The sequence below is a fragment of the Siniperca chuatsi genome, linkage group LG23 (assembly GCF_020085105.1).
Source record: "Siniperca chuatsi isolate FFG_IHB_CAS linkage group LG23, ASM2008510v1, whole genome shotgun sequence".
NCBI classification, from domain to species: Eukaryota; Metazoa; Chordata; class Actinopteri; order Centrarchiformes; family Sinipercidae; genus Siniperca; species Siniperca chuatsi.
Window position 1 is genome coordinate 986,029 of NC_058064.1, and position 21,803 is coordinate 1,007,831.

The window sequence follows — 21,803 nt, forward strand, 5'->3', positions numbered from 1 at the left end:
CGCCACTGCCACCGCTACCGCTGCCGCTGCTGCTGCTGCTGCCGCCGCCGCTGCTGCTGCCACCGCCACCGCTGCTGCTACCACCACCGCCACCGCTGCTGCTACTACCACCGCTACCGCCGCTGCTGCTGCTACCGTCACCACCGCTGCCACCGTCACCGCTACTACCGCCGCCGCTGCCACCGCTACTACCACCGCTATTATTATTATTATCGCCACTGCCACCGCTGCCGCTGCTGCTGCCACTGTCACCACCGCTGCCGCCTGTCACCGCTACCACCGCCGCCGCTGCTACCGCTACCACCGCTGCTACTACCACCGCCACCGCCACCGCCACTACCACCGCCACCGCCGCTGCTACTACCACCGCCACCGCTGCTGCCACCGTCACCACCGCTGCTACCGTCACCGCTACCACCGCCGCCGCTGCCACCGCTACCACCGCCGCCACCACCACCGCCACCGCTGCCACCGCTGCCACCGCTACCACCGCTGCCACCGCCACCGCCGCCGCCACCACCGCCACCGCCACCACCGCCACCGCCGCCGCTGCTGCCACCGCTACCACCGCTGCTGCTACCACCGCCGCCGCCACCGCTGCCACCGCTGCCGCCACCACCGCCGCCGCCACCGCCGCCACCGCTGCCACCGCTGCCGCCACCACCGCCGCCGCTGCTGCTACCACCGCCGCCGCCACCGCTGCCACCACCACCGCCACCGCCACCGCTGCCGCCACCGTCACCACCGCTGCCACCGCTACCACCACCGCCACCGCCACCGCCGCCGCTGCCGCCACCACCGCCGCCACCACCACCGCTGCCGCCACCACCGCCACCGCCGCCACCACCACCGCCACCGCTGCCACCACCACCACCGCCGCCGCTGCCACCGCTACCACCGCTGCCACCACCACCGCCTGCCGCTACCACCGTCACCACCACCGCTGCTACCACCACCGCCGCCGCTACCACCGTCACCGCCGCTGCTGCCACCGCTGCTACCACCACCACCGCCGCCGCCGCCACCGCTACCACCGCTGCCACTACTACCGCTGCCGCTACCACCGTCACCGCTACCGCTGCTGCTACCGCTGCCACTACCACCACCGCTGCTACCGCCACCGCTGCTGCTGCCCACCACCGCTGCTGCCACCACCGCTGCTGCCACCGCCACCGCTGCCACCGCCGCTGCTGCTGCTACCACCGCCACCGCTGCCACCGCCGCCGCTGCCACCGCTGCCACCGCTACCGCTGCCACCGCCGCTACCACCACCGCCGCTGCCACCGCTGCCACCGCCGCCACCGCCACCGCTACCACCGCCGCCACCACCGCCGCCACCGCCGCCACCGCCGCCGCCACCACCACCGCTGCCACCGCCACCGCTGCCACCGCTACCACCGCTGCCACCGCCACCGCCACCGCTACCACCACCACACATTATTATCGCCACCGCCGCCGCCACCGCCGCCACCGCCGCCGCCACCGCCGCCGCCACCGCCACCGCTGCCACCACCGCCACCACCGCCACCGCTGCCGCTACCACCGCCACCACCGCTACCACCACCGCCACCACCGCCACCGCCACCACCGCTGCCACCGCTACCGCTGCCACCACCACCACATTATTATCGCCACCGCCGCCGCTACCGCTGCTGCGCACCACCACCGCCGCCGCCACCGCTGCCGCTACCACCGCCACCGCCGCTACCACCACCGCTACCACCGCCGCCGCCACCGCTGCCACCGCCACCACCGCTGCCACCGCCACCGCTGCCACCGCCACCGCTGCCGCTGCTACTACTACCATTATTATCGCCACCGCCGCCGCTGCCACCACCGCCGCTGCCACCGCTGCCACCGCCACCGCTGCCACCACCGCCGCCGCCACCGCTGCCACTGCCACCGCTACCACCGCCGCTACCACCGCCACCGCTACCACCGCCGCTACCACCGCCACCGCTACCACCACCACACACATCGCCATCGCCGCCGCCGCTGCTGCCACCGCCGCTGCCACCGCCACCGCCGCCACCACCGCTACCACCGCCACCGCCGCCGCCACCACCGCCACCACCACCGCCACCACCGCCACCGCTACCACCGCTGCCACCGCCACCGCTGCCACCACTACCACACATTATTATCGCCACTGCCGCTGCTGCCACCGCCGCTGCCACCACCACCGCTGCTGCCACTACTACCACCGCCGCCACCGCTGCCGCTACCACCGCCACCGCTGCCACCACCACCGCTACCACCGCCGCCGCTACCACCGCCACCGCTGCCGCTACCACCGCCACCGCTGCCACCGCCACCGCTGCCACCGCTACCATTATTACATCGCCACCGCCGCCGCCGCCACCGCCGCCACCACCGCTACCACCGCCGCCGCCACCGCTACTACCGCTGCCACTGCCACCGCTACTACCACCGCCATTATTATTATCGCCACCGCTGCTGCCACTGCCGCTGCCACCGCTACCACCGCTGCCACCACCATTATTATTATCGCCACCGCCGCCGCTACCGCTGCTGCCACTACCACCGCCGCCACCGCTGCTGCTACCACCGCTACCGCTGCCACTACCACCGCTACCACCGCCGCCGCCACCACCGCCACCGCTGCCACCACCACCGCCACCGCCGCCACCGCTACCGCTGCTACTACTACCATTATTATTATCGCCACCGCTGCTGCTACTGCTGCCACCGCTACCACTGCTACCGCTGCCACCGCTACCATTATTATTATTATCGCCACCGCCGCCGCTGCTACCACCGCTACCGCTGCTACTACCACCGCTACCACCGCTGCTGCTACCACCGCTACCGCTGCTACCACTACCGCTACCACTGCTACTGCTGCCACCGCGCCGCTGCCACTACCACTACCATTATTATTATCGCCACTGCTGCTGCCACCGCTGCCACCGCTACTACCATTATTATTATCGCCACCGCCGCCGCTGCCACCACCGCCACCGCTGCCACTACTACCGCTACCACCGCTGCTGCCACCACCGCCACCGCTGCTACCACTACCGCTACCACCGCCACCGCTGCCACTGCTACTACCGCCGCCGCTGCCACCACTACCATTATTATTATCGCCACTACCGCCGCCACCGCTGCCACCGCCACCGCTACCACCGCCGCTGCTGCCACTGCTACCACCGCTGCTACTACCACCGCCGCCACCGCCGCTACCACCACCGCCACTACCATTACATCGCCACCGCCACCACCGCCACCGCCGCTACCACCGCCACCGCTGCTACCACCACCGCCACCACCGCTGCTGCCACTGCTGCTACCACCGCCGCTGCTACCGCCGCTGCTACTACTACCATTATTATTATCGCCACCGCCGCCGCTGCCACCGCTACTACCATTATTATTATTATCGCCACCGCCGCTGCTGCTACCGCTACTACCGCTATTATTATTATTATCGCCACTGCTGCTGCTACCGCCGCTGCTGCTACTGCTACTACTATTATTATTATTATCGCTACTGCTGCTGCTGCTACTGCTACTACTGCTATTATTATTATTATCGCTACTGCTGCTGCTACTGCTGCTGCTGCTACTGCTACTACTATTATTATTATTATCGCTACTGCTGCTGCTGCTACTGCTACTACTGCTATTATTATTATTATCGCTACTGCTGCTGCTACTGCTGCTGCTGCTACTACTGCTACTGCTACTGCTATTATTATTATTATCGCTACTGCTGCTGCTGCTACTGCTACTACTATTATTATTATTATCGCTACTGCTACTGCTGCTACTGCTGCTGCTGCTACTGCTACTACTATTATTATTATTATCGCTACTGCTACTGCTGCTACTGCTACTGCTACTACTATTATTATTATTATCGCTACTGCTACTGCTGCTACTGCTGCTGCTACTACTGCTACTGCTACTGCTACTGCTACTGCTGCTACTGCTGCTGCTACTACTACTGCTACTACTGCTATTATTATTATTATTATTATTATTATTATTATTATTATTAGTACCGCTGCTGCTGTTTAAACGCGTTCATCAACAGATGTTTCAAATACGCAGAATCTCCAACAGAAAGATTATTAAGTACTAACATGAAAATGTGCTCCAATATTTAAGTAAAAGTACTGCAAACTGATTATTATTTTCAGTATTGATGACTTATTGATGATTGTCCATCACAGTCTCCCTGTGAACTGCTGATGTCACCGACTGTTACCGGGGCGTCTCCTGGGAGCTCTTCCTGTTTGTGTCGTCTGTTACCGTGACGACGGGGTGGCGTAACCGTACCTGCCAGGTGCTGCTGTGATGCGTTGGAGGAGCCCGTGTAGGGTTTCACAGCTCGACGTCGTCTAATGATCCGTCAGAGGGGAACTGATCACTGTAGGGCCACAGCTGTTCATTGATCTGTCTCAATAAAGTTCTGAAAGCGCTGCTCTTCTCTCGCCGGAGCGTGGGCGAGGAAACGTGCCGCTGACCTCTGATCAGATCAACAGCTGGATCGCGGTCCCTCCTAAATCTAAGTAATATCGCGTATCGGCTTCTGATCGGCATCGTGAGGCCAGTATTGATATTTAACTTTTCAACACGCTTACGGTCAGTCGGTGTACAGCTGGTTAGTTAGAGACGCTCTGATTGGTTGGTCGGTTCTTCCAGCAGCAGACGTGTTAACAGGCTATTCATGATCATATCTATATCTGAAATCTGTTTATTAATTATTGGGGCTGATTTTAACTCTAATTCACTCTGGAATCTGATTAATTTTGGCCCAAAATCCGACGGGAAACGGAAGCGACTGTGTTTGAGGTAACTGGGCGTAGCGTGTGGTCAGCGTTGGACCAGCGATGTTTGATCACACGTTGGCGCTGTCAGAGCTTCACTGTCGCTTTGTTAAAGCTTCACAGGCTGTCTGTTGATCCCGTCGGGCTTTCCGGAGGTCAGGCTGTCTGTTATCGGCTGCGGCTCGCTGCTGTTTCTCTTCTTATCTCGGAGGTTTTATTTTCCTGCTGTAGGAACTGAATCCTGAAGGCTTTCTGGTTTGTGTTGTTGGTCAGACACGCTGCCGGCTGGCGTTCGGATCTGCTGACGGACCGAGAGGATTGTGATGTTTGTAGTTTTTATCTGACTGATTTGTGTGTGTGTGTAAAGTTCATTAATGACGTGCAGGTTTTTATCTCGGAGAAACTTGACGTTCGACCTTGCAGACGTCTGTTTTCGCATGTGAGCGCGTGCAGGAGTTCAGGCGGGGTGGGGGGGGAGTCCATCAATCGCAAACCTTTCATCCAAAGTCCGACTGAAGCTGGGAGCCGCACGAGCTGAAAGAAGTCGGTTTCCTGTTGGTTCATTCAGTAAAACCTTTTTAGAGCTGCAGCAGCTGTTTTCGCATCGGTCTAACTAAAGTAAACTGTGAGGGTTTGATGCTTTTCTGTCTCATAAATGACATTAAACTGAGTATTTGTAGGTTTTGGCCTGTTGGTCAAACGAACCATGTTTGACCAACTGCTCCCCCCGCTCCTCTCCTGCTCCTCTCCTGCTCCTCTCCTGCTCCCCCCTCTCCTGCTCCTCTCCTGCTCCTCTCCTGCTCCCCTCTCCTGCTCCTCTCCTGCTCCTCCCTCCCCCTCCTCTCTGCTCCTCCTCCTGCTCCTCCCCCCGCTCCTCTCCTGCTCCTCCCCCTCTGCTCCCCTCTGCTCCTGCTCCTCCTGCTCCTCTCCCCTCCTCCTCCTCCCGCTCCTCCTCTGCTCCTCCTCCAGCTCCTCCCCTGCTCCCTGCTCCTCTCCTCCTCTCTGCTCTGCTCCTCCTCCTCTCCTCCTGCTCCCTCCTGCTCCTCCCCTGCTCCTCTCCCCTGCTCCCTCTGCTCCCTGCTCCTCCCCCTCCTCTCCTGCTCCTCCTCTCCTGCTCCTCCTCCCGCTCCTCTCCTGCTCCTCCTCCAGCTCCTCCCCCGCTCCTCTCCTGCTCCTCCCCTGCTCCTCCTCTCCTGCTCCTCCCTCTGCCCTCTCTGCTCCTCCTGCTCCTCCCGCTCCTCCTCCCCTCCTCTCTCTGCTCCTCCCCCCGCTCCTCTCCTGCTCCTCCCTCTGCTCCTCTGCTCCTCTCCTGCTCCCCCTCCTCTCCTGCCTCCTCCTCCTCCTCCCTCCTCCCTCTGCTCCTCCCCTGCTCCTCTCCCTCCTCCTCCCGCTCCTCCCCCTCTCTCCTGCTCCTCCCCCTGCGCCTCCTCTCCTGCTCCTCCTCTGCTCCTCTCCCTCCTCCCCCCTCCTCCTCCCTCTCCTCCCCTCCTCCCCCTCCTCCCTCCTCTCCTCTCCTCTCCCGCTCCTCCCTCTGCTCCTCTCCTCTGCTCCTCCTGCTCCTCCCTCTGCTCCTCTGCTCCCTCTGCTCCTCTCCTCCCCTCCTCCTCGCTCCTCCTCTGCTCCTCCTCAGCTCCTCCCCCGCTCCTCTCCTGCTCCTCCCCCTGCCGCTCCTCTCCTGCTCCTCCCTCTCCTCTGCTCCTCTCCCCTCCTCCTCCTCCCCCGCTCCTCCTCCCGCTCCTCCTCTGCTCCTCCCCCTGCCGCTCCTCTCCTGCTCCTCCCCTGCTCCTCCCTCTGCTCCTCTGCTCCCTCCTCCTCTCCTGCTCCTCTCTCCGCTCCTCCCCTCCTCCCCTCCTCCTCTGCTCCCTCCTCTCTCCTCCTCCTCCCCCGCTCCTCCCCTGCTCCCCTCCCCCTCCTCCCCCTCTCCTCTCCTGCTCCTCCCTCTGCTCCCCTCCCTCCCCCCTCCTCCTCCTCCCTCTCCCGCTCCTCCCTCTGCTCCTCTCCCCCCTCCTCTCCTGCTCCTCCCTCTGCTCCTCTCCTCTCCTCCCCCCCCTCCTCCTCCTCTGCTCCTCCCCTCTGCTCCTCTCCCTCCTCCCCCTCCTCCTCCCTCTGCTCCTCTCCCCCCTCCCTCCTCCTCCTCCCTCTGCTCCTCTCCCCCTCCTCTCCTGCTCCTCCCCTCTCCCCTCCTCTCCCCCCTCCTCCCCTCCTCTCTCTGCTCCTCTCCCTCCTCCCCTGCTCCTCCCTCTGCTCCTCTCCCTCCTCCTCCCCTGCTCCTCCCCCACCTGTCCATAATGAGTCATTAGAGGCTTAAACCTTCGTCAACAAGCTGCTGCAGCAAATCCAGGTCCTGCAGAGACCTGGATCCTCAGTAATCTGTCACACATGAAACGCAGACACTTTACCTGAGAGCCTGCGGAGGTTTGTTACTGCTGGATTCTCTGGCAGTCTGCTCACCTGTGGACGTTTCCTACAGGTAGGCGATATACACATTTATACAGTACTCGTTAGTATTAATACCGCAGTGTATTTGGTTTATTGACAACATTCTGATACGTTTATAAAATACAACGTATCAATGAAATGTTTACCAACATTTATCAGCTAACATACTTTTTTACCTCGTTTACTTCCTGAAATAAATATTAGACACCCAAAAAAAGAAATCCCACGAGTCCGTCTTCAGGTCTCAGCGCTGAGAAAGTGGGTCAGGATGTTTTCGGCAGATCCCGAACCAGTCGGGACTCCTCAGACGGGGACAGTCCAGTTAGGTTTAGTGTCGGCTTACTGCTGCTTCACATTTAAAAGCTTTTATTGTGAAGCCGCTACAGGAAACGCAGCGCGTTTGTCAAAGTGTCAGAAATGAACGCCACGCGTCCGCAACATGCGGTGTGGGGGGGGGCGCGCAGGCACGTCAGCAGCGACAACAATGGCGGAAAGTTTTGAAGACAAGCTAATAGACAAAGTTCGCAATTACCCGCGTCTGTACGATGTGTCGTCGCCGCTGCGCTGTCACAAATATGCGCGTCAGAAAAGCTGCGTACCGTTTTAGAAACACGGCGGAAAATGCCTTGATCTCAAAAGTAACAGTAACGTCCTCGAGCGTCGCCATGTTTGTTGTTCACTTCGTGCAGATCTGGAAGTTGTGTGCGGTCTCCGGTGTGCCCTCTAGTGGAGTCCTCCAGAATCGCGCAGCGTACGAACTCCGCCCGCGGCGCAGCCGGTTGTCTACGCGGACGCGGACGTGCATCTCCACCTTTTTTAGTGGCGTTTAATAAAAACAGGGCGACACATGAGATTTGTATACATTTATTTATTTATTTTATTAATTTATACAACAGTCAGTCTAACAAATGACAAATGATGTCACAGTTTGGTTATTGATCTTTCCATAATGGTGGTTTAACAAAATAAAAGCTCGGTAAAGCTCTGTGTCAATGCTCTGACTCGTTTCCTCTTATAGACCCTGATGCGTCCTGATGGATGAAGTCGTATCTTTACTGCAAACAGCTCTGAGCTCATCTGACTCTTTTATACTGACCGTAAATGTGAATATTACTAGAAAAAAGACGTAGTCCGTGCCCTGAGTAGTGTCTGCAGGTACTCCTCTCAGGTTTCATACAGCCTCAACAACCTCCACCAATAAGCTGTAAGTGTATTTTACATGAACTGACTCCGATGAGTGAATCTACGTTTTGATCACGCGTGGATTTTCGCAGCTGGACAGTTAAGAGGACACGATTCAGAGACGCTTCGCTGGGACGTTCCAGCGTTGCGTCGCCTCAGTGTACGCCAGCGTAGACCTCTACATGTATTTAAACGTTTGAGGCTTTATCAGGCATCGTGCAGCTTTCAGACCGCAGGGCAGCGGGACGTCTCGGGGTCGAGCGGAAGTGAAGCGGCTTACTCCTCTGGAGGGATGATGAAGATTAAGTTCTGGTTACGTACAGCTGATAGCTGGAGTTGTTTTTACTTTAATTACTGTGAGAATCGAGTTCGTTCCGCTGGTTTTATTCTTCAACGCGAGAAGTTTAAACAGGTGTTATTCACCGGTTAATGTAGAGCAGTCGGTAACGGCCTCGCTGTGGGCGGAGTTCAGGACGGCCTCGCTGTGGGCGGAGTTCAGGACGGCCTCGCTGTGGGTGGAGTTCAGGACGACCTCGCTGTGGGCGGAGTTCAGGACGACCTCGCTGTGGGCGGAGTTCAGGACGACCTCACTTGAGTTACTTAGTTTAACAGAAGCTGTGTTGACGGACGAGTCGGACCGAGTGTGATCTGTTGTTCGGCTTCTCGCTTGTAGAGACGCGTGACTCCGTGTCGGCCAGTGATGGACAGACTTCATTAAACACTTCCTCTCTCTGTGTAGAAACCGGCACTTTTAGAAAACAAGACTTCACCGAGAAACGAAGCTTGTTGTTATCTGTGAGCAAACACTGTGTCACTTTATCACAACGGCAGTTACAGTACATCATAACTTTTAAAGAGCAGCAGCGCTGATCTGGAACATAGTTTGTGTTTCTGAAAATAACCTGAAGTTCTGCTGCGACGGCAGTGAATCCTCTTTTTGTTCAGATTGATGCCGCGCTCATGCCTGTGCAGTAAATACGAAGCTGCAGACAGTTAGCTTAGCATAAAGACTGGAAGCAGGGGGAAACAGCTAGCCTCCCAACAGTGCTAAAGCTCCCTGATTCTGTTATATCTGGTTTATTTAAGTCATACAAAAACTGAAGCGTAAACAACAGTCTGTGGTTTAATGAGCCGAACTATTTCTTGGCCTTTTCTTTACCTTTAAACAGCGAATCAGCGTTTATCTCAAAATGTTGAACTCTTCCTTTAATACAAAGTTACAGCTCTGAAAGAGCCACCTCACACAGCTTTTCCACAGACATGCTTTAGTCTTAATCTGCATTTAATATATACATGCAGATAATATGAAGCCTCCTTGTCCGCTCTCTCAGAGCCCGGGACAGTTAACCTAACGACGGGCTCGCAGCAGGCCTGACAGACGGGACACAGGCACGGAAATCACAATGTTTTGGACATAATATGTAGAGCTGAAACAAAATCCACCTCCCAGCACCTCGCAGGCTCACTGATTAACAGGTTATATCTGGTTTATTATCTGTACACAAACTGAACAAGCTTAACAAGAAATATTCTTGTTGTTGCTACACTTAAGACAATATTTACATTAGACATTGTTTATGTAAATAAACTAAAATCACAGATTGCATTTAAAAGAGATTTGATTAAGATTTTCCAACATATTCGACTTCCTGCATCAACAAAACACACGACTCAACCTCCGTTTCTTCATATCAGCTGAAATGAAGTACGTGAAATATAAATGAACATAAACATACGTCATATATAAGACTTCAAATACAGTTCGAGTATACATCAAATTACAATTCTGATATAAAAACAAATGAGTTGTTCAGCTCTGGTGCTTCTTTACTACGTAGTAATATATTAGTTGAGGCGGTCTTTAACAGACACACCGACCCTCAGCAGTAATGACGTTTTAGTCTTCTTCACATGCCTTCCTCTTAACGACAGGCCGAAATACTGAGGATGAAAATTTTAGTTCTCACACTGAGCTCTTTGAATCTCTGTGTGCGATCAGGTCGTGAACATGTGCTGGGGAGTCGAGTGTCGGAGCTGCAGGATTAAAGTCAATACCAGAGTCGGTGTTGATGGGTATGGATTAAACTCAGCCAGAGGTGATGAAACGCTGTAATCTGAATAAATCAAACTCTCAACCGCTGACAGTTTACAGTGGCTGTGATATCATAAGTGACGAATTTTTAAAGAGATCGGTTTCATCTCTGTGTCCAATACGGGATGTGTTTAGCCTAGCTTAGCACAAAGACTGGAAGCAGAGGGAAACTGCTAGCCTAGCTCCATCAAAAGAGAAAAAATCTTGTTCGATTTACATGTTCTCTCTCGTTAGCTAACAACCCTAATTTATCCCTTTACAACTGACCAAATACAATGAAATTCATTCATTAACATATACCTTAAAAGGGCCTTTATTTTTCACTTAAAATTAATGAAACTTAATTGATGCTTTAATGCTGTTTTGTACATTTAAGTTGTTTTTTTTTTATATATTGCTAATTCTTTAATATGTTTTAATTAATCAAATTATCTGCATGTCATCCTCTTAAAATCTTAATTTACCAAATAGCATGAAAGTAACCTGTTAATTGTTTCACTTAAGGTGAAAATTAATGTCTGGTTTTTATGCTATTTGGTAAATTTTAAGGTTTTTTGTCTTGATTTAAAAAGCCCTTAATCCAGAAGACAGAGAACACGACTTCGCTTCACTTTAATAGTCCTCTCTGTTCGGTAAAGTGTCCTGTGTTGGTTCGGCTCGGGCGGTATCTGTTCATACCTTCCTGAGGTGTGTAAAGTAAAAGCTGAGCTGCTGGTGAGAAATGGCGTTGTAGTATGGCTGGACCTCAATATTCGGATATTCATTGTTGGTTAGTTAATTTGGGATTTGGATATTCGCGCGCACACACCTACACCTCTGTCTCTTACTCCACAGCAGCAGGTGAGTTGCGTGTGGAGGAGGCTTGTTGTTAATGACGTCACCTAATGAAACGATTGAAACCGACGTGGCACCAACCAGGTGTGTTCACTGTTGCTTCACCTGGTCTGTGCTTGTAAAATATCCCCCGTGTTGGCGTAACACCGGAGAGCGCTGTGGTCGTCAGTGTACCTGTATGGGACGGGTAGCGCGAGAGGAGATTGTCTAATAAAAATTAAAAAGGCACCTCATCACCTCAGCTCAGGTATGGTGCTGTTTGCTTGTTAGACCGCCTCGTTAATACAGGTGCTGCCTCCCTTTTGTGCGTTTTTTGACCGCAGTGAAAATGTTTTTGAAAGTCTAAACGCCAACAAATATGAATACTTCATTAGGAAAAAATAATATGTGAATTTAGGAAATTATAGCATTTTTTAAAAAAAAAAAAAAAAATACGTTTGGACTTTACAACGCTGGAGTTATTGGAAATGTTTGGATCACACGAGTCGGAAACAATCCTACGCAGCCGTTCGGGTCGGGAAATTGGACGAATATATCAGCAATCGGTTGTTTTATTTTGCTAATTTAATGTTCTTCCTCGTCGAACGAGAGAGCCGCCGCTCAGCGACAGACTCTCGTTTGGCGAGCACGAAGAGGCCAGCGACGGCAGAGAGGCAGAATATTTTCTAACTCGGTGAATTAAGGACCAAACCGGAGTTGGCGATTGTTGGAACAGCGGAAACACTAACCGTTGTGGTTTAGTTTGTGTCGAGTTTAAATGAAGTGTGTTTACGAGCTAACAAGGCCATTTAAGCTGCTCTTAGTTCGGCGAAACAGAAACGTGAATCCAGAAGGCGTACGGTTGTATTTTTCTGTTTTAATAAGGAAAATAGGTGTAAGAATATTTCCTTTCTTGACATCTTGAGTTTATTTTGTTTTATTTATTAGACTAGCAAAGCTAAGCGCTTGTGGAACGCAGCGAACTCGCCGCTCGCACACATCTCAGTCGCTGGTTGTTGGGCTGACGGTTGGAAAATTTTAACATATGTGGTAGTTTAGGTGTTATCACTTCCTGTTTTATTTTGGTAGTATTATTCTTCTCTTGTGTGTCTTGTGTTTTTACTTCCTGTCTGTGTTTTCCCTCCAGTTTTGATTGTTGGCCCTCCCTTGATTGTTTGCACCTGTGTCTCGTTGTCTCACCTCCCCTAGGGTGTTTAGTCTCGGCCTTTTCTTTGTTCTGTGTTGGATCATCGTTGTACACATGGTGTTGTTCCTTGCCGAGCCTTGACTGTGAGTTTATCTTGGATTCTTTGTTCTCCTGTGGACCTTGTTTGGATTCTTGGATTTTGGATTTTGTCTGCTCATTACCTGTCTGCTCACCTCTGCCTGTTCTTGCCTGCATACCACCCCACAATAAACACGGTAGTCATCCGGCTTCTTTTCCCTGAGACTGCTTCCTCGTCATCTGCTTTTGGGTCCACATACCTCCAAACAGCACCCCTTACGACAATATATCGCTCAACCCTAACCTCAATACACCATCTCTGTATCCGTTTAATAGAAATACAATCATACCTTCGGGATTTCTAAATACCCCGGCAGGCTGTAAGACCCTGGTACAGTAAAGCGTCCTCTCCACAGTATGTAGGTTACAGTCAGATAAATGAGAATCGGCTCCCCGCAGAGCTTCGTGGCCTCGATCCTGTCGGGTAATCAGAGGACAGCTAATCAATCGTCACACGGCCGCTCTCATTAGTGCAGCGCTCGCTTGTTTCGATCATTCAACCCAAATCAGAGCAAAGGTTTCCACTGTGCGCCAGGAGGTCTGCTCACATGCTTGTAGAGTTTTTAGACATTTATTAATGTCGGATATAAAAAAATATCTGAGGCGTTAAAGGCTTTTGCTCTGTATTAATGTGAAGCTGAACATATGGAGGAGGAGTGCCACATGAAGAAAACTCAGATTAAAGTCCGAAGGTTTGGAACAATATCAGAATTCTGATTAAAGACATCTGACTTCAATCTGAGATTAAATCAGATTTATAAAATTTTAAGTCAGACATTTCTCTATCCGGACTCTAATCCCAAAATAATTCTGACTTTATTCTCAGGAGAACTCAGAAAAATCTCAAGAGTAACTCAAAATTTTACAGATAATCTGAAGTCAAAGTCGGTTGTTTTGAGATTGAAGTCAGGACAGTGTGACTGAAGAACTGGTTTTGCAGAATTGTCTTTAGAATATAGTAAGAAAATAAACGTTATTTAAATCAGAGTTTTGAAAATATTCACACAATTCAGAATTAAACTTAAGACTTCAGATTTTCCCCCGAGATGAAATAAATCTGAGAATATAGTTACACTTCTGAAATTCACCTCAGGATTATTTTGGGATTAAAATCGAGAATTAATTTCAGAATCATCTGAGAATAAAACCAGAAAAGAACAATTGTATTAAAGTAAAAGCAGAACTCGGACATTCGCGGTTTTATTCTTGATGAAAACACATGCTTCAGTGTTTCCCTGCGGTCCTGGACTTGTTCAGTACCCTTTGTTCAAGAGGAGGAAGGTAGGGATTAGGTGTGTGTGTGTGTTGACCACATAAATCTTCTTAATAATCCTCTTTACTTTCCTCTGTGGGACACTAACAGACTCTGCTGCTTTGTTTCTGATACTGCAGATCTGAAGACGATCAGCTTTCATATCAGAAAAGGTCAGAATCTGTCTGTTGTCATCGTGTTGTCGGCCAATCGTGAGAGCCGATTATTCTGCTCTACGAAGGTAAAACATACGCGCTGTATCGGACTTTCTGACGTCTGTTTTACTAAATAAATATTATGTCTTTTCAGTGAGAACAGCTTTTTAAAATTGCTGTAACTACAAAACAGAGCTAAAAACCAAAAACACAGTATCTGCAGTCTGTGCTGTGTATTACTGCACTCGGGGCTGTGTATTACTGCACTCTGCTGTGTATTACTGCACTCTGACTGTGTATTACTGCAGTCTGTGCTGTGTATTACTGCACTCGGCTGTGTATTACTGCACTCGGCTGTGTATTACTGCACTCGGCTGTGTATTACTACACTCAGCTGTGTATTACTGCAGTCTGACTGTGTATTACTGCACTCTGCTGTGTATTACTGCACTCTGCTGTGTATTACTGCAGTCTGTGCTGTGTATTACTGCACTCGGCTGTGTATTACTACACTCAGCTGTGTATTACTGCAGTCTGACTGTGTATTACTGCACTCTGCTGTGTATTACTGCACTCTGCTGTGTATTACTGCAGTCTGTGCTGTGTATTACTGCACTCTGCTGTGTATTACTGCAGTCTATGCTGTGTATTACTGCACTCGGTGCTGTGTATTACTGCAGTCTGTGCTGTGTATTACTGCACTCTGCTGTGTATTACTGCAGTCTGTGCTGTGTATTACTGCACTCGGTGCTGTGTATTACTGCACTCGGGGCTGTGTATTACTGCACTCGGTGCTGTGTATTACTGCAGTCTGTGCTGTGTATTACTGCAGTCTGTGCTGTGTATTACTGCAGTCTGTGCTGTGTATTACTGCAGTCGGTGCTGTGTATTACTGCACTCTACACTCTCGGCCATGTCTGCCGTGTATAAAGTTGTTTGACAGGCAGAAGTGCCTCGTGTAAATAAAATGAAGCGATTACAGCCTCAGTTGTTAAAATGATGCAGCACTTCCTCTTAAGTGACTCATTTACAGTCTGTTTGAACGTCAGTTACAGTCGTCGACATGCAGACAGTAAAGAGCTGTTGGTTTCTTTACAGTTGATCTGTTTGTCGGTTTGTTCTGCCTTTTTAGAAAAAAGGAGCTTTAACTAACGAGGAAATATTTTCATGTTTTGGACGTTGACTTCACATGTAAACTTCGCCTCCATGTGACTTTATTCAGGGGTGTAATGTTAGGCAACATCTACACTTCAGTACAGTTTCATTTCAGCAGAAACACAGAAATTTATATTTTTTTTGTCATTATAGTGAAAAATGTAAAAACAAACGGTAGCAGAAATATTTTGGTGCTCAAACTTTTAAAAAAACGCCATGTTAGTTCTGCTCAGTGTGACATCGTGTCCTTGTTTTCATGTACGTCTGTGTGTGTGTGTGTGTGTGTGTGTATTCTGGTTATTTTGGACTGGTTGACTGAAGAAGTATGGTGTTGTTCTCTTCTGTGGGTCAGCTTTGTTTAGCAGCTCGTCCCACTTTGAGCTGAGGTGACGGCATCAGTCGCGTCGGGACACTGAGGCCCCGAATACGCGTTTCTCCATCGAATTTACCATTTTTAATACTTGAGCCACCACAGAATAATGCATCCGCAAGCACTTAGAGAGAGACTCAACACTAAATCCGCCTTTTTGAGTCGGTAAATTACGTGTACAGTCACTTTATTGCACTGTCTATTGATCCTGGTCCCATTTTATAGTGCTCATTACAACAGAAGCCCCCCCCAGTACAACAATCAGCTGTCAGTCAGTGGAGGGGACAGTGTGGAGTCGTAATATGCAGACGTACAGAAATTAAGTGCAACTAAACATGGTGGTAGCAGAAATACTTGTGAATGCCTTTTTAGTGTATTTGTCCATGTTTAAAGCTGAAACTTGGTGTTAAGTAAACAAACCAGCAGAGGAGGCGGCTCCCCCTCCGTCCCCTCCCACGCCGACGCACTCGGGCTACTTCACCGAACAGGGAGGAGGGGAAACGAAGGGCTCGGTGTGAAGCGGCCGTTTTTGGCACTTTAAACGCAGGTTTCGTGACGGCGGTAGTTGGTTCTGTCCTGTTACTCTTCTGTGGGCTGCTGTCTGTACAAATGTCCTTTCAGAAAAAGTGTATTTGTGAACGGACATTAGATGTGTTGACTGACGCGTACAGAAACAGCTTGTCCTCTGCTGTGTTTGCTCATCAGAGGTGAACTAACTACATCACGTGACTCCACCTCTGTCAGGCTGTAGTTTAATATCTAACCAGATCATGTAAATACAGCGAAAGTCCTCCAGCAGAGCCGGGAGACTCCGGCTGATCTCAGATCTGCATGTGAAGCAGCTCTGCAGTCAGCGTTAACACGACTCGGTGGTCTCTCCTCGCCGCAGATGGTGGTCTGCGTTACCATGGAAACGCCTCACAGCCCTCCTCAGTGCGTCTGAGGTTCTCTCTCTCACACACAGTCACCACCACAGCTGTTTAGTGTCGTCATGGCAACTGACATTTAAATATCGTATCCGAGTAGTGCTCTGTGTGAAATGTACATTAAGCTGAATTTATCAAGACGGCAGGTCAGTGCGGAGGGAGATCAGAAAACAGGCTTCTTACTGTTTTATACTAATAAAACAGTGAAAATTAAAGGTGCTATTGATAACATTGATAACATCCAGCCACTAGATGGCGCCCAGTTCGTTAACCTGCATATTTCCTGGTCGAGTGGACTGAGACTCAGACTCTGTCAAGTGATGAATCTTTCGTGACTGAGTAATGAATTCATTTAGCAACATGTAGCTATACATTAGCTATAGATTTAGGTTACTTTGTGCGGTGATCTGAGGATACGGCTAGCTAGCTTTAGCTAATCCTTTTTCCCATCATTTAATAATTATAGGGGCCCCATATTGCAACACTTACCGTAAAATGACATTTCAGTCATCCTTACACTATAAGACATTAGCTAAATATTTACATTTTAACCCAAAGAGTACAGTACATTGTAGGGATGTTATTAAAATACACAGCGCTCCACATTAGACAGACAGCAACAGTAAAAGTTGACGTTAGCTAGCGTTAGCGTAGTGTTGACCTAACACGAAGTGTTTACTTGCTGAAAACAAATCTCATAGCGGATTATAAAAAACAGTGTGTTATTTTTCTCACACATTAGTTAAGGTTTTAAGGACTACGGCTGTCGCCAGTTGTTTATTTTGTTTAACACTAGAACCGCCAGGAGTCGCTGTATACCTAAAACCGCCATCGGGTAAAATTTCCCTGCTATTAAAATGCATTGATTCTGTGGTTATTTCTGCTACGCGTTGCTCAAACACACTTTGCGCAGACATTCAGCACCTCGGGTGTGCACTTCCCACAAACAGCATCCCAGCACTTCACAAACAGCATCCCAGCACTTCAGGCATTTACAGAATGTGTTTTATTGTGTTTGCGTTCAGAAGGTTAACGTCCACTCCGCGCTCTGCATCGCTGTCAGACGATGACCCGTCTCCTTCACTCAGTGCGTAGAGCAAGTCTGATGCCTGTTTTTATTTCATAACTTTCTCTTATCCAAACTGAAGGTTAGCCTATGACGTAACACAGCTCGATCACGCACGGTAGGAGACAAACGGCGCCAATAAACCGTTTATCTAAACGCACGAAATTAAAAGGACGAAAATGACTGCGTTCTTGGTAAATTTTACCTGTTAGTGGTTGTAGTGTTTAAATATGCTGAACTGTAATTTTATGGGTTATTGCTGTTGGGACGATTAAGCTAAGATAGCTAATGTGCTAACGTCAGTGTCTGTTTCTTCAAAACAAACTGGCAACTGTACCATGTGATACCGACGTCGTTATCCTATTGGCTTAGAAGCAGGAACCAAACGTCAGACATTTCACACTGAGATAAACAAAACATTCATTTTGGACCCGTCAAAATGTTAATGATTTAATTCACAATCATATATAAATTTATTTATATTTTAGGAAAAGTGATGCTTTTATTCTGCACCTCTTTTCTAAAAGCTCTGTGGATGTATTATTTAATTAAATATTCGTCAACATAAAAATGTTACCAGTATAACCTTTAAAGCAGCTATAATGGATATTTTTATAATAGTAATGTAACGTCACCATGTAACAGTGTTTACGTTAGCTGTCCATGCTAGCTGCTAACTGTCGCCTATATATATTAGTAGGCTCTGGTAAAACACTTCTGACGAGCCGAGCTTCTTCTTCTGCGGTTTAAATTCCCGACAGCCCTGAGGACTCGCGGCTCTTCGCCGCCCCCCTCGGTTCTGTCCACACATTACGACGACAGACCTCCCAACAGACAGAAGAAGTCTTCAAATCATTCACTGAAGTACAAGAAGCAGTACCGCAGTAGACAAATACTGCGTTACAAGTATCAGCAACAAAATGTACTAAAAGTTAAAAAGTAAAAGTACTCAATGCAGAGTGGGTACTGTTATATTATTGGATCATTATTATTATTGTATTAATATGTAAACGGTACTTAAAGTGGAGCTAATTTTAACTACTTTATATACTTTGTTTAATCTGGATCATATTTTATAAACTGATCACATGTTTTTTTATGTAAAATCTTAATTTAGAAAAGTAACTATAGCAGTTAAACACATGTAGTGAAGTGAAAAGTACAATATGTCTCTGAGATGTAGTGAAGCAGAAGTAGCATAAAATGAAAATACTCAAGTAAAGTACAAGTACCTCAAAATTGTACTTAAGTACAGTACTTTCCATAACTTTACTTAAAGCTGCTATAATGACGATGTGAAAGGAGAAGAAGAAAAGAAATTGAGCCAATTTTTACTGTTTTGAATCAACAGGAAATGACACTAAACGTCCTCACACACGTCAGACTGCAACTTTGGAAAAATACTGCTCATGTAAAATTTGGAAAGATTTAATCTTTAATGTAGATTTTTGTTTTCTGATATCTTTCTAGATTTGTTGCTCCACCGTGCATCGTTAGTTTTAGTTTGTTTCCTGCAGCTCCCATATTTCCTCAGTGTATTTATTTACTGTTGCATCGTGAAACGCTAACGTCCATAAACGGTCAAAAGTCCACTGAATTTAGTCTGCAGAGTTGATCCTGTTTAGTAGTAGTGTGTATTGTTGTAGTGACACACAGCCGATGTTAACTGTGTAATCAAAGTACGTTTTATGTTTCTCTGCTTCTGTGAAGATAAATCCGGTTCCCTGCGAGCTTTAGTGAAACAGGAAGTGGATTTCAGTGTACAGATGGAGTCGCCTCCCAGAACAAACACTGATAAAGAGCTGATCATTAGTTCAACAGGTTAAATATCTCTAACTTATGTAACAACGAACCCGACATCTATAACTGACCTTTGACCTCTGTAGTCGTCATAGTAACTGATGTGTGTACAGTGTTCCCGTAAACAATTAACAGGAAGTAACTGACACGACGTCATCTGTTCTTCAGTTTTTAAAAGTTGTATGTAGATATATACGCTGTTTTAGTTGCAGTTACACACACAATAACTTAACTGACAACATCAAAAGCTACTATTTAAGTTTCTCCAGGATCATTTTCTTCAGACTGAGCTAATTTCTCCCTGAACGTGGCCTCGCAGGTTTTCAGTCTCTCTCACAGAGGAGCAGATATCACTGAAACCTGCCTGTTGTTGTTGTTGTTGTTGTTGTTATGGATACAGAGCCCAAAATGGAGTCTGCACAGTCCCATCTGAATAAAACATGGAGTCCTGGGAAAAGTAATCACACGTGGCTGCACTGTACATACAGGAACAGAGTGTGAACGCTGCTGTTGTATCTCCACATACTCCGAGTCTGCTCATAAATCACCTCGGGGACTCTTTTGTGTGGAGGTCGTTTTAATTTCAGCCTGGATGTGACATTTCCCTGCTGCTCCAAAGGAAGGTTTAATGATTTGTTAATGAGAGGGAGGGATGGGAATGCTCTTTGTTCCCGTTTTAACTCTCTGAAGACGAACTGGGCGTCCTGCACCGATGAAGGGTTTAACATGTAGAGTCATGAAGCAGCTGATGTTTGCAGACTCTGCGTTTTTACTGGAGCGAAATGTATTCGGGTCCCGTGCTAGTAAACGGGGGTGCTGAAGGCGGGTCTTAAATCGGTACCGGTTGTTGATTGGTCAGAACTGTAACGCTGAGTTTACACTGTGTGGACTGTAGTTTGCACCTCCACCATCCACCCGGACCTCCACCCTCCAACTCTGCTGCGCTTCATAGATGTGTCGTTTTTAAAAAAAAAAAAAAAAAAAAACACGTCGCCTCTGAACTCAACAGTAATCCAGCCAGAAATGACGCGTTTCACCACGACGTAACTGGGAAAACGATTCACACATAAACGGCATTTCTAGGAGACACTGAAACGTGATCAACTGGGTTATGTAACACTGTTATCTTAAACTTTAAAATACTGTTCCTCTAAAGTGTGTGTGTGTGTTCACCATGAAAGCAGATCTATAAATGTGTTCTTCACGTTGTGGAGCTCATGAACAGACGTTAGTTTGTCTTTCTGAATGTGTGCGTGAGACTGATGATGACGGCGTGTCCGTGCTTTGTTGCAGCTGACTGTCCGCCGTGAAGCAGGATGAACGGATACGAAACTCCAGCTTTCGCCTCCGGCATCTTCGGCTCCTACAGCTCACAGATCAAGTCAGTATTTCATCGATCTCTAACGCTTAGCATGTCTGTTAGCGTCTGAAACCTTTCTGATGTTAGTGCAGATTCAAGTACATTATACTTGAAGGTGATGGAGGCTTTGCTGCCATTTTGTGTCCAGTTTGTTTATTTCTGTAGTTCTTTGGGAGGTTTTAGCTTTTAAAAAATTCTGACTCTAACATCAGCAAGTTTGTCCCACTCGGCTGCTTGTAATTACAGTCTGTACGACCCACATTAGCATGCTAACATTAGCATGCTACCATGCTAAATGTAAGCATGTTGACAAATCATGCTAACATTTTTCCCATCATTTAATAATTACTGAACATGCTAACATTAGATAACATGCTAACGTTTGCAGGACGCACAACTGAGCCGAAGAGCACAACATGAAACTTAATCCTTTAATTTTTTACCTTAAATTTCCATTAATATGACTAATAATTGTTAGTTATGCCATTAGTTATGTAATTAAGGTGTTTTAGTGGAACTTGAAGGGGGGTTTAATGGATTATACGCATTGTTTAAGGGGTAAAAAAGACTTAAAAATAAAAGCCATTCAGCAATTTTCACATTAACGGAAAAATTAAGGCCATTTTTAAGATAAGATCAATACCTGAAACTGTGCAGATAATCTATTAAAGGTTCCTTAAAGGAATTAAAGCAAACCTATAATGTTGTTTTGTACATTTCAAAGGGATTTTGCCCCTTAAAACGCCTCCATCGGTGCATCCCTTAACCTTAATAACACCTTAAACTCACCATTAATGGATTTGCCAAATATTTCAAATTAATATGTAAATTACGGTAAAAGTCGTGTCCATTAAAATCTACTAATTTGTTAATTAACAGCTTTTCAAATAAAGGTTTAGTTTTCAAATTAATGGACAAATTAAAGGATCTCTGGCTGCCAAACACACTAATTTAGATTAAAGGTGTTTGGTGTGTTTTTAGGGGTAAATTAAGGATTATTATTAGATTAATAAGATAATAAAGAAAACCTTTAAATACATTTTTAATGAAAGCTGTAACTAAAGATGCTTCGAGTTAGCGGCCGCAGGTCTTCATCTAAAGCCCGTAATGTT

The 21,803-nt window shown here is 48.6% G+C and overlaps 1 protein-coding gene across 1 annotated transcript in view; it reads left to right on the forward strand.

The window, feature by feature from the left end:
- The window catches only part of eps8a (epidermal growth factor receptor pathway substrate 8a), a 52,694-nt gene that overhangs the window by 4,122 nt on the left and 26,769 nt on the right, over window positions 1–21,803 (forward strand). Inside the window, 1 exon segment of the mRNA XM_044186752.1 lies at window positions 20,625–20,712. Coding sequence (XP_044042687.1) covers window positions 20,648–20,712 — 65 coding nt within the window. The 5' untranslated portion in view covers window positions 20,625–20,647.